The following is a 13444-nucleotide window of genomic DNA, read 5'->3' on the forward strand; positions in this document are numbered from 1 at the left end:
CAAACCATATGCACTCCAACTTCTGGGATATCCTGTCATTTTTCATTATATGAATGAATAACTGACATGATGCTGTGACATTCAAAAGGTATGGCTCAATGGATGCTCTCACACAGCCTTATATGCTACCTACAAACATCTCTCAAAAGCTCTCTTAGGTAGGTAAGCTTCCCTTTCTGTGCACAGCACAGGAACTGAGAAGAAAAGAGGCTCACTCCACCATTTTAAAAAATGCATCTAAAATTGTGCAACTGAATTACCTAATTGATTTCCACAGATGGAGTCAAATTTAGATAGTATCACTGGGAGCTTTTACACTTCAGCTCTTTGGAAAATTACATTATTTCTATTCTAGTGCCTAACTACAGTTCTAATTGCCTAATTTTAAACACTCAAAGGAACATTCAATATGTTTTTAACTGTTCATTCTTATCTACAACTGAACTTCAATAATGCTTCAGCTACTTCATAAATATAAACCAGAACACTTACTTGCATTTTGCAAAAAAAGCATAGAAAAGAAAACTAAATTACATGGATCAAATGCATGAAAAGGTACATGCTGTGTAGGAGCTCACCTTTGTTTCTTGCTCACAATTTCCAAAATTCAGTTAACTGCAAAGATTTCCCTAGCTGCTCTTATTAGCTAAGCTGTATTACTGATGTGACTATCCTCCTCCCCTCTCTCCTTTGCATATTATTATTGAAATGAAGTTATACAAAAAACCTAGCTGGGCTAAAAATTAAGAGTTTTAAGAAATATGTATACCAGAAAGTTGTCTTTGCTAAGTGGCTGTCTGTCCTGCTCCTGCTTTCTGTGACACACAGAAAGGTCACAATGTACTAAAGACCTTGAATTTATATCTGCCAAGATTTTTTTCCCTGTTTAGTACTTCATGGACAGACACCCCACAGTTATCAAATCCATCAAGTGCTCAATCACTACTGTAGGTCACTTCTTGGAAGTCACAGTGACGTCTGAAGATGTCCAGCACCACCCTGAACAGCTCAGTGTGTGACTGGGGTGATGAGGGCCCCAGAACAAGAAGGGTGTTGAGCTCCTCTGGTCAACTCTGTTGATCCTTGTACTGTAAAGTGGAAATAAAAATCCAACCAGGCACCTGAATGGTTCATCTGCAAAAGGGACTGCTAATTGCCTTTATATGGTCACAGGGAAGAGAGTAAGAAAAACAAGTGCCAGGAAATAGGGATGAAGACACAGAAAACCATGAACAAGTACATGACTGCTCTACTATTGTGTTGCATTTCTTATCCGCAAGAGAAGTTGAAGTTCAATAATTTCAAGGGAAAGTATATGCAGGGTTTAGTCATTTCCTCTGTTTCATAGTTGTACAGCTAGAAGGAGAAAGGGTTCTGGTTTCCTTTCTTGAGAGCTACAACCACCCTCCTCCCCCTCAGAGATAGGCACTAGCAATGAAAGCAGTAACAATGGAAACACCAGAGGGTGTACATACGAAAATATCTTGCAAACACAACACCGCATGCAGTACAGAAGAACATTTATCACATGCTTGACTGAACAGCCACACAAAACCTTGAAACACCGACAGACCAAATAACAAAGTATGGAAAATGTTCAGGACAAATTACTGTCATTAACACTTACAGTCTAATTTGAACCTTTTTATACATGAAGGAAGTAAAATGTTAAGTGCCACAGAAAATATGACACTGAGATTAATCCAGATATCAGTACATCGTACTCATGCCAATTCTAGCAGTGAACCATGTACACACACACACACACACGTGCTCTGAGCACGTCTGGGGTGGCTATCATAGATGAAATTTAAAAATATTAGCAATAATTTTTTAGAATACAGGTGTTTTTCATTCCAGTCTTAAGAAGTATACTCCAATCTTCAAGTTTAAAGCCATATTTATACATATATATGTACACACACACTCATACCTTTTTTTAAAAATATATATATATACACATCCGCATGTGCATGCACACACACGCAAAAAGAGAGAGAGAGAGTATGTACCTGTATCTGGATACATCCCTGACATTACTATGGATGTCATAAAAGCATGGAATGATTTTACAGACAAGTTGCAACACAGAGCCATAATGAGTTTCTGAATCACCAATACTCACACATAAAAGAGGGCCTGATCATCAGCAGGTGCTGGAGAAGATCTAGAATGTGAAGCATACGATGCAGCATCTTTTTACAATGGTGTTAACAAATGTCAATGTCTCATGCTGAATGCGAGAGGCATACTTATGTAGTTAAAAGTATGAGCTGCTTTTTTTTTTCTTTCTCCTTTTTCTTTTCTTTTTTTGCCCCTTTCCACCTCTGCTTCATCTACACCTCCCCCAGAGAAAGCATCTGCTCTTTATTATTGTCTATAGCAGTGATTATTAACAAGTATGGAAAATAGAATTGCAATCTATCTTTTATTTCTTGATCAGGAATTCATCCCCACATTTTACGCAGGTGAATTCTGATTCAGCTCTGTAATTATCTGACAGATGTTACAAGCAGCTGCTGCTGAGCACAAAACCCTGGCTACAGAAATATAAGAGCTCCTGGCAAGGTGGAGTGAGAAGTGAAACAGAATGCATTCTGTTAAGGCTACACATCTGGTTTTCCACACACAATGGGGGAAAAAAATTAAATACAGAAGTCTGAAACTCAGATTGCTGGTTCTTGAACTATTCAAAATCAAATTTCCTTTAATAAAATAAAACAAAGCCTTTATGCGGCAAGGAACAACAACTTTATGTTTTCTCAGCAAATAAAGTTTGCCACTGAAACACAGCTTTGAAATGAAAATAATTCTGCTTAATCCCTTCTTGGGGGCACCCTGCTACCCAAAAAAAGCTCAGTCTGAAAGTTAAGGTGCCAACTTTGCAGCCCTGTATGGATAAAGAGGAATGACATCAAGACGGCCACACCTGAGTGCTTTTGCACCCTTGTTTCCTGAGGAAGACACCAAAGAGATTCAATTTGCTTATTTGAAATGCTGGTCCTTAAATCACAAATCCTGCATGGTGGTGCACTGCATTAACTCTGAAATGCCATCTATATAGCTGTCTATCCCTCTCAGCAAACAGGAAGAACTATCATGAACTAGCGTTCCATATCTCCAAATTTCTGATTTGGGACATTACCCACATGTTTGTATCATAATATTTTTCTGGGATCCTGTACTGCTCCTGAAAGTACAGATTACAGGAAAGTTTAATTATGTTGAATAGTTTTGTATCAAAACTATATAGGCCCAAAGTATTGTCCTTATTCTTTCAAGACTGTTAGAAGCTACCAAAGGATTTGGTCTTTCAGTTCTCTGAAGTGCAGAAGCCGGCTTCACTTTAAACCCTTATCATGGGAATGCACAGAAGGACTTAAATATAAAATGAAAGACAAAAATCTTAAGTAAGCATATGAACAGCAACTGCCCCTTTTCTGTGAGATCTTTCAGGAAGGGGATGCACTTTTCTCTGGAAAATCTGAATATTCACATCTAAGACAAGATTTTGATATTTCTGATGTATCTGCAAAAGACTAAGACTACAAAACAAAACTTACAGTCACATAGTGTAAAATGCAGCACCTATAAAAGGATAAGCACAAATAATGAATGCATCTATGTTTGATCACATAACTATGGCACTAATAAAAGACTCTTCACAGAAGAATGGTGCTGTAGCATTTGTGTATCTAAGCAGAGGTACACACACATGCATGCATGCACACATACCAACTGACTGCAGTCATGGTAGCTGGAATTATAATACAGTTTGAAAGCCTACAATAATAATCAATGCCACATTTTATCAATGCTGACTCGCACATTCACGACAGCACTGACAATATTTCAATTCATTATATGAGCATATCCCATTATTTAAACAAGCTTGCTTTAAATCATAATCCTAAACGCATGACAGCTATGGGGCAGACAATTAAACCTACCACCCACAGTGAAGACACTTTGCCTATCTGTTCCCAAAATGCCGGGTCTGTTCAAAGCTAGAATACTTCTGGGGAAGAACAGAATGCCCTGCAGTCCACTTTGAACTGACAGAAACCACACAGTTACCTGCAACCACACTGGGCCAGAACTGATCCCTTTCAAGGCGACCCTCTTAAATAAGTAGAGGCTTCTATTACCAATAGCTCCATTAATCCCATTTGTAGATCTGACCCAATCCATGTTACCATGGGTTTGAGAAAAACATCTACCAGATTTTTGGAGCTGTAAATCCAGCACTGGTGTCTCTAGAGCACCATCCACAAGCTTAGGAACAATCTCATTTCTAGATGGTGCATGTGGATAAAGTTAACTCCACAACCATGACAGCTAGAAAGAACTGTACTTTAAGGGAAAGGTAAAATTCTGTAAATTGAGTGAACTTGAGAAGAAGACAGTTCTTCATAGAGCAAGTGGATTTTTCAAAACTTGTATTAATTACTGCAAGTTTAAAGTAGTACTCCCCAAGAGCAGATATTTATGCACTAGAGCAACAGCTCCTTCGTACGTACTAATAAAAACGTGAAAGTGACTTCACAAAACAGACCATTTCTGCTGTTTGTCACAGATGTACTGAAAATGTTTTAAGTATTACTTTTCTAAGAACATCCAAAGCTTCTCACACAAGTGACTTTATCTTTCAAACCCATGACGCTGTAACCTGAAGGTGAATTATCCATCTGAAGCTGTAACTTAAAGGTAAATTCATGCTGTAAAAACAAACAAAATTTTAATTTAGAATACTTGCATAAATAATCAGATTTTGATTATTAGCCTCTTCCTACCACAATTCACCATCTAGCTTTACCTACTTTATATCTGGTCCAATGAGCGAATGCCTCCTCAGCATAGCCCGGGCTTGTGCATTGGTTAAGTTAGTGGTTGACTCTTCATTAATGGACAGGATGCAGTCCCCCACACCAATCCGTCCATCGCGACTTATTGAGCCTCCATGGATGACGCTGCGGACTATCATTCCTGAGCCATCTTTATTGGAACTTACTGTCATCCCTATAGTGAAAACCGCATGAAACAGTTAATAACACCTTTGAGCCCCAGCTCTGAGTGCCAAGAAAAAGAAATGTAACCTGAGGCAGGGAAGGTAAACCTGCCAATGTCAGCAAGCCTGTAAATACTGTTCTTATTCTCCCTTTCATTTCCTTCTTTCCAATAGGAGACAGTAGTTACAAACCACAATCACAGTATCTTCACTTTACCTTGTGTCATTTCACATACCAGGCTTTATATAAAAAAAAAACTAAGACAGTGGAAAATTTCAGCAGAAAATAAAAACAAAAGGTAATGTAATTGCTTCTAAAACAGTCAAATTTACCACTCTTCTGGATGCTTCACTGAGTTTATACACCACACTTCAGTTTAGTTTATGATGGTTCTCTTTGGAAAGGAGGTGAAACAATGAAACAGTTAATTAGGTGCACAGAGCAAATACAACCACACACTTGAAAATTTTCAACAGAAAGCCTGAATCAGATCCCACTGAGATAGTGGCTGGCATCCCACTCTCCTAGGTGGGCCATCGCTTAGGCCCAGAAGAGCATCCTGACTTCTGCGAGAGTCCGCACGCTACTGATGGATACAGTCCACTCACTACTTGAGTTACACCACAATCCCACCTGTGGCACAGCAGGATACTACTTCTCAATGTTTATACACACCATTTAACTCCGCTTTCTTTTCACCAATGGGAAATGAGACAGAGATGCTTCTCCCCCTCCTCCCCATGGGGACTTACTTGTGGTGCTGGGCTTCACATGATTTTGTGATTGTTCTCACATGCATGAGTTGTCACTGTTATTTTCAGGGCAGTTGGTGCTCATGAAATCAACCTTGATGACAGTTCCAGGAAAAACTGTTCTTCACTAAGGCAATGAAAAGGTAGCTGAAGGGCCAGCACCCTGGAAGTCCATGCAGTTGACATCCACTGTCTTTTAATACTGCCAAATTCTTTTTTATTCTTTTTTGTGCACTAACATGAAAGTTTTCCTTTACTAACAAGATGAAGCCACTGAAGACAGACCACCTTATAGAGGACAATCTACTGGAGAAGGAGGCAGTGACTACCCCACTATGTGTTCTTCTGGTTTTGCACGTAAACATCAGGCTAGCAAGCACTGCAAGTGCAGTTCTGTGTCTGCAAGCCCTTACTTTATTGTCCAGACTGTGAGTGGAAGGAAGATGAGAGCTACCCAGAGCAAAACCTCCAAGGATACTGACTATGAAAAAATTATAACCATTTATATACAAACATGGCTACAGAAGACAGAGACTAAATACTTTGCTCTGTGACCCTAAGACCTTGGGAGACAGACTGGCTGAACAGAGTCTAGAAGGCAGTTACAAGCCCCAGGCTACCCAGACTCAGCCAACCATACGAGCATCTGCCTATTACTTGTCTCAGAGAAAAAAAATAAAATACTGTAACCATTTAAAGAACATCACTATCTGGATATTTGTTTGTACTTCTTAGGACTCCTTCCAGTAAATAAAAATCTCTTAGCAGTGTTAGCTCCTCATACCCACTTGTAGTTGAGATCAACACAGCCGTCTAAAATACGAGAAGGTAGCCCTGAATAACAAGGAACTGCCCAATAAGCTTCTTAGACACAGGAATACATGTACCTCTCTACTTTGGTATGCAGAAATGAAGGTTTATCTTTTGGAAAAGCTGCAAAACCCATCTTCATGATGGCACTTTACATTAAACTGATGGAAGACTATGGTGTTACCATGGACTGGAGATTTATATTTGTGATTTGCCAGGTAATTGTATCAGCTGTGGTCAGGTGTAATTTCAACATGGGTGTTTCAGACTTGTGATACAGACACACAATGCCACTGATTTATTGCCATGCTATTAGAAAAAGTAGATGTAAACTGCCTGTCACCTACCCCTCAGATTAGTAATTTGACAATGTTGAGCACATCACAGATGTCATTTACCCATCCTTGTGTGGACGCCCCAGCATTTAGACTCACATACTCCTTCCAACAACCATCTCTTGACAGATCTGCTCACACAGGTTACTCAGATGTGAATGTAAACACAACTACGCAACAGAGTGGTCTCCACCAAAATAGACGCAGTTTCCACAGAAGAGCTAACTGCCAAGGAAACAGCTGAAATGTGGTTTAAAATTCTGAACCTAACTTTGCTGCTTGGTTAAGCCAGCAACAAACAACAGCATTACTGATGCTAGTGTATAGCACTTTAGAAAAACATCACCCCCCCATTTCTACGCTGACATCCTCATTACAACAGATCTGCAAGGCTGATGTCACACTTTGGACAGCTACAGTTTCAGGTTAAAAATGCAAATGCCGCTGTTGAGTTGCCAAACGAATCACACAGGACAATGGCATTTCAGCTCTTCTTGCATGTGGGTGCTCCATCCTCTTACCTTTTAAAAATCACAACCAAAAGGTTAGAGCTCCAGCTGTGGCTGGATTTGAAGGGCCATTGCAAGCTATGGCTGACACCATTTAAAAGGGAAAAAAAAAAGTACCAGTTCTGAACTGAAATAATTGATGCAGCTGCAGCTTTCAACATCATTCACAGCTCTTGATTTAGCTCCTTTTGTAAAAATGAAAGTTAAAAGCAGTGCAGCTATGTGTGTAAATTGGTCACTGTGCCCAGGCAGCTTCCCAGGCCAGAGCACACACAGACTGGAAGAAAAAGACTACAGTTGAAAGCCAGGAGAAAGCATTATTCACATTCATACTATGTATATGTGAGAGGCCAGTTTTGTTTTTCATGAATGTAAAGTTTGTATTTTTACAAAAGCCCCGAGTTTGTATTTTTATGCTGTATTACACTTGACATGAAATTTGCTTTGTATGTTCACTGCACTTAAAATACTCACAGACATCCATGAAAAACACTGCTCCATTTAGTTAAGAGGTTATGGCAAACAAAACCTTTTTAACAAAATCCAAATGCCTGGAATTGCACTATGACCTGCACTTCACACAGCCTGGCCATGAGGCCAGTAAAGGCAGTAGTTACCCAAGCACTTCATACTAATGAAAGTCAAAACTTATACCCACATCAGCCTTGCCTACAGCTTTGTACTTTGGGGAGGCTGATTTTAAGCCAGATGAGTTCCAGCCCAGTTCAGAGGCTGGCTGTATCATGAAAGAGAAGGTGATACAGAGCAGACTGTGCATCCAGCCATCAGAAGGCAGTTTATTCCAGATGGAAGTGCCCACTGAATTACAGCATCACAATGCACCACCCACCTCTGCACAGCAAAGGAGTCCTGAGCGGTAACTGTTTATGAACAAGGGGCCCATGGGCTGCTTTCAGGGTGCTTTCTGCGGACAACCCATCTCAAAGCATTTGTGGAGTCACTGCAAACAGCCAGTGCCCACACATACTCCTGCCCTACCAACACCAGAGTCTTCAAGGACGTGCAATTGGCCAGAAAAAATGGCACCAGGAACCTAAGCCAAAGCAAATGAACACACTGGCCATGAACAGGAGGGGAGCACACACTGCCTCCCACCACAAAGCCTCCCCTGCACCTGCTCTGGCAACTGGACTGGGAGGATGCTATCCCCGTGCTCCTTCCCCCTCACACTGCCCAGGGCCACATCAGAGACCAGGAGAGGACACTGAAAAACGCTTCCGTGTGTTGTGCCTGTTCACTCCAAAATGTGCCTCTAGTGAGTGTGCTCAGGAAGTTGCAGGTATTTAAAACTCTGAAATTCTTGGCAAAATGATAGTACCATTGAGCTAAAACCACTACCTATGAAATGCATCAATGATCTGATTTTCAGAAATACTGAGGCATTTAAGATACAAGTACAAATATGTAGCATGGAACTGAACAGCTTGTTTAGGCCCTTTTGACCATCCTCAGAAAGCAAGACCATTTTGTGTTTACATACATTTGAAAGTCTAGTCTGCAGCTCTTTGACCAAAGTGTTCTTCTACAGCATTCCTTGGCTACATCTCGTTTTTCCACTACATTATATAAATGCATAGACATGAAAAACAATGTATTATAATTGTTCTGTTAACATTTAGGAATGACTAAACTCTTTTATGGGAAAAAAAATTCTCAGTGAGACTGGACACTTTACTTCTGTGTTCACGGTGACCAGAAACAGATCCTGTTATGCTCTTCCCACTAGAAGGAAAATGTTTAGTCTTTACTAATAAAACAGGAAATATATGCGAAAAACAGAAAGCCATGTTCCTGAACAGGTTACAAAAAATGTTAGCTACCTTACCTAGACTTGAATTGCCTTTTGCAATAGTGATAGTCTTCTCATACATGTTTTTGACCGAATTTGGGATTGTGGAACTTCCCTCCAAAGATACCGGGCATCTCTTTTCCATTAAAAGCACTTGATCCTAACACAAGGGAACATAACATCAGTTCAGAATACCAAAATAAAAATACAATCGGACATACTGATCTCAACTCACATTACCTTACACAAAAGCTAGGCACATAATTAATACAGATTCCTCATACTGACACTGGAAAAATGAATCCATCTAAGATCAAACTGACATACATGAGGTCTCTGTTTTCATTCAGGTAATACAGCAAATCTACCACGAAGTATGCTTTTAATTTAGGGACATGAGTTACACTTTTAAAATTAGTGGGATGAATTCAAGGGCTCTCAGGCTTGTTCACCACAAATGTCCAACAATCATGGAGTGCTAAAGTAATGAATCTTGTAATAAACTGCAGCTGTTTTAAGAATTTCTTAACAAATCACTGAATGGAAGAAAAAAAAAAACCCACATGTCACAGTGACTGTCATATAAAGGAATATTATGTTTGCACACTGTGGCATCACAGGCCAGTTTGTGAGGTGAACTGCACAGGCTTGTGTGAACACCAGGATGCAAGTCTTTCACACCACTCCCACTTGGCTTCCCAGGTCTGTCTTCCAGCTGTGCACCTCCTCCTGGCGCCCATGCCTCTGTAGGGGTTAAAAGGGGATAAGAAAACCCCTTGGCCTGCCCAACGGGTACGCTGTGGTCCAGCAATGTCTACTACTGTCAGGTACGAGCAGACTTTTATATACCCCTCTATCACCAGTCACTGGAAGATGACTATCTTGACACCATAAATTATCTCCTGTTTTGGATAGGTCTAAAACCCTAAGTTTTGATGTGAGCTACCACATCTGACAGACATTTATAATCAAACAACCATACATGGCTGTTGGCCAGTGTCAATTTCTGTAGGAGATTCTATGGTTTAATATGGCCTTTCCATAGTTTTTTTAATTATTATTTTAAAAAAAAGAAAAAAAAAAACCCAACAACTTTACTTTTCCAGTGGGATCAAGCTGCATGGTAGTAGCAAGGCTTGTAGTTAGTGCAATTTCTGCTGCTGTCTGAGATCCAGTCCATGTTGCTGTGTTTTCACTTTCGTTTTGGTTGATATCTGAAGCATCCAGAGGCAGAAGATCCTTTTCAGTAAAACTAGGTGCAGTTTCTAGACTATTGTCCACTACAGACCTTTGCTCCCTCGCTCTCTGATTCAGATCCATGTTGTACAGGCTCTTGTCAGATACACAGAAATCAGTTGCAGCATTTGAACATTCCTCTCCAACAGACTGTTAAACACAGGAGACAATGAACAATCAACATTCTTTCGTAGTATAATTAAAAAGTACATTTCATGCTAAAATCTTGAACAGAAACTAATCTCACAGAATTTAAGCATATTTGTGGTAACATCAGGGTCTTCAGTAGATCCCTACAGGCATTTTACTATAAAATTTACTTGATTCCTCTGACAATTTCTTCTGTTTCAAAGCACCAGAAGTCAATAAAAATAAAGTTACTGCTGAAGGCCAAATTCTAATTTGGCACTCATCAATAAATCTCCACTAACTTCAGCAAAGTAACATCCACTTACACATTCTCAAACTAGACATAAGTGCAGCAAGTTATTAAAATTAAAGCATCTGATTGTCTTTCTCAGGTAGGAGAACTTTGAAAGATCAAGGTCTTTACTTTCAAAACACTTAACAAGCAAAGAGTAATTTCAAGCAGCTCAGACAATAAGCATGCAATCTAATCATCCACTTAACTGAGTAGAAACATGCTTAGATATCCCTTCCATACAAAAAGATAAAAGTAAAAACTCGGTCAAATCTCAGCAAAAACTGAACATGGAGGTTTTGAACTGTGACAACAATGAAAAAAAATGATGCAGTTACAGAAGCTTAGCAGTTAGTACTTATTGCAAGTGTACCACTTATGGCTGCAGTACTAGGATTAAGTTCTCTACACAAAATTTGTTCAGACTTTCGAGATTCCAAGGTCCTGCATTTCAAATATTTTAAGGGATTTCAATAATCATAACCTTCTGAAAAAAAAGATCTTCAAATATTCTCTAGCTCAGCTTTCAAAATAAGTAATTTTGAAATCATGTAGGCCATTAGATATTAGAAAGATATATCAAGGACTTAGAGGCTCTGTATCAGCATCAGGGATTTTTCTCTTACGTGTAGTAAATGTAGTCACAAGAACGTCTACCTCTATCTGTCTTAGTTGTTATTCACTGGTCCTACTAGTTCTTCTATTCCCTTTCCAAAAAGTAGGAAAAACAGGTTTCCCAGGATTTTGGGATTTTTGCAACATTTTGTATCAAGGGCCTTAGAATTAGTTTTTCTAATCTTTCATGAAGTGCATACATGCATGGTCTGTCCCCAGACAATCATCAAAAAGGTTCACCTATAAATAACTTGTTTAAGTAACATCTGAGAAGATAATTGAGAAAAGCCTAAATGTAACTACTCTGCATGATGTAATCAATGAAACAATTTCCTACCTTTTGGAGGACACACCACCAGGACTATAATCTATTTAAATTATTTCATTAGGTTTCAAAGAAAGGTGGGACATCTACTTTTAAGACTGTTGTATCCATTTCCAAATCAGTGAAAACAAGACCCAGATCATACTCAACATTTATTCCATATGCCATATATACATATTAGAGTTGCAGCATATGGCCATTTTTATTTTTGTTTCACTTAAAAAAAGCCAATGCTGTAATTTTTGAAGACAAACATAATTTCAGGCATTTGTAACTACAGCAACATGTGGCCTCATTAGAGCATTCGCACTTTGACTTTAAGTAGGATTTTTTCATCCCCTATTTTAAAAGCAACACCAAAGGCATTCGGAACCTGTCAACTGCCCTAGAGTCAGAAACAGCTGAAATACTTCTGCATTCTTCATAGCATCTAACAGAATTTTTTTCATTTTTACTGCTTTTCACTTGCTTCAAAAGTCATCTTTTATCAACAGTTTTTTTTGCTATGTTTACTTTGTGAAGTCACTCATAACTGCAGAGCATAAAATGTTACTTGATGAGAACTTACTACTCACTTCATGCTGGTGCACAGAGAGGAACACTTAAAAGTCAGGACCATTATCTTTAAAAAAACCTTGTAAACTGAAGTTATCTTTAAGTCAAGGCTGAAAATAACTTAAGAATTCTAAAGCCTCAATGTGATATGTAATGTAAATCCAGCCTCTATCTCATAAAATGCTTCTCAGCATGCAAAATGCATAATCCGTTTAAGTAACAATTACAGAGTTAAACAACGCAATCTGTCCCACGGGCACAGCAGAGATGTGCTATTCTGTGGATTAGGAGAAACCATTAGAAGATGAATTTAGCTTTCCAACCAGTGCCTCACAAGGGCTGAACATATTCCAGAAGGGATAAAGGGAGCTACTGCAGCTCAGGTGTGGAGGAAAAAGCAGCAGCTACTCTATTCAAGACCACAGACTGCAAACCCTGGAAGAAATCCCTACAATGTTGTTTTCAAAGATGACTGCAAGGAGAAATTACTTGGAAGACTCTGGATTAGCGAAATAAATCTATAGATTACCAAGAAAAAGGAGCATGAAAAACCATGGAGAGAAACAAAACACCGACTCAGATACAAACAATCAAGTAATTATGGGTATGTGATGAGCAAGAAGATAGATACTGATCTTTGTAATACTCTTAAAGAGCTTATCGTCATTTACTGACTTTAAATTATTAGTAATCAGAGGTTTGATATATACAGATTTAATTACAATATCATTAAGAATATTTCATTCAAGAACACAGAAAATGAATTAACAAACATACTAACTATGAAGCATAAAAGCAAAGCTTAGGATGAAAACTTTCTCTTGCTTTTCATACCTAAAATACTGTAGACTAACACAGTTATTTTGCATTGCCACTCTTCACTATGCTCTGGAGTAATAACAATTAAGTTTTTGTAGCAGAATTCTCACCACAGCTTTAACACTACAAACTTCTCACCATACTTTATCTGGCTATACAATTCTAGGCTGCCTCTCTCTTCAACACGGACGTCTGAAAGACACCAGCACTACCCTAAACAAAACTGCACTTTAACCTGGTAACAAATA

The 13444-nt window shown here is 38.9% G+C and overlaps 1 protein-coding gene across 1 annotated transcript in view; it reads right to left on the reverse strand.

Annotated features, from left to right (window-relative positions):
• The window catches only part of MPDZ (multiple PDZ domain crumbs cell polarity complex component), a 91569-nt gene that overhangs the window by 37778 nt on the left and 40347 nt on the right, over positions 1 to 13444 (reverse strand). The window contains exons 19-21 of the mRNA XM_075726462.1: positions 10324 to 10611; positions 9262 to 9385; positions 4821 to 5019 (exon numbers count right to left, since the gene is read on the reverse strand). Of these exons, the coding sequence (XP_075582577.1) occupies positions 4821 to 5019; positions 9262 to 9385; positions 10324 to 10611 (611 nt within the window). The remainder of the gene's footprint in view (positions 1 to 4820; positions 5020 to 9261; positions 9386 to 10323; positions 10612 to 13444) is intronic.

The sequence above is a fragment of the Pelecanus crispus genome, chromosome Z (genome assembly GCF_030463565.1).
Source record: "Pelecanus crispus isolate bPelCri1 chromosome Z, bPelCri1.pri, whole genome shotgun sequence".
Taxonomy (NCBI): Eukaryota; Metazoa; Chordata; class Aves; order Pelecaniformes; family Pelecanidae; genus Pelecanus; species Pelecanus crispus.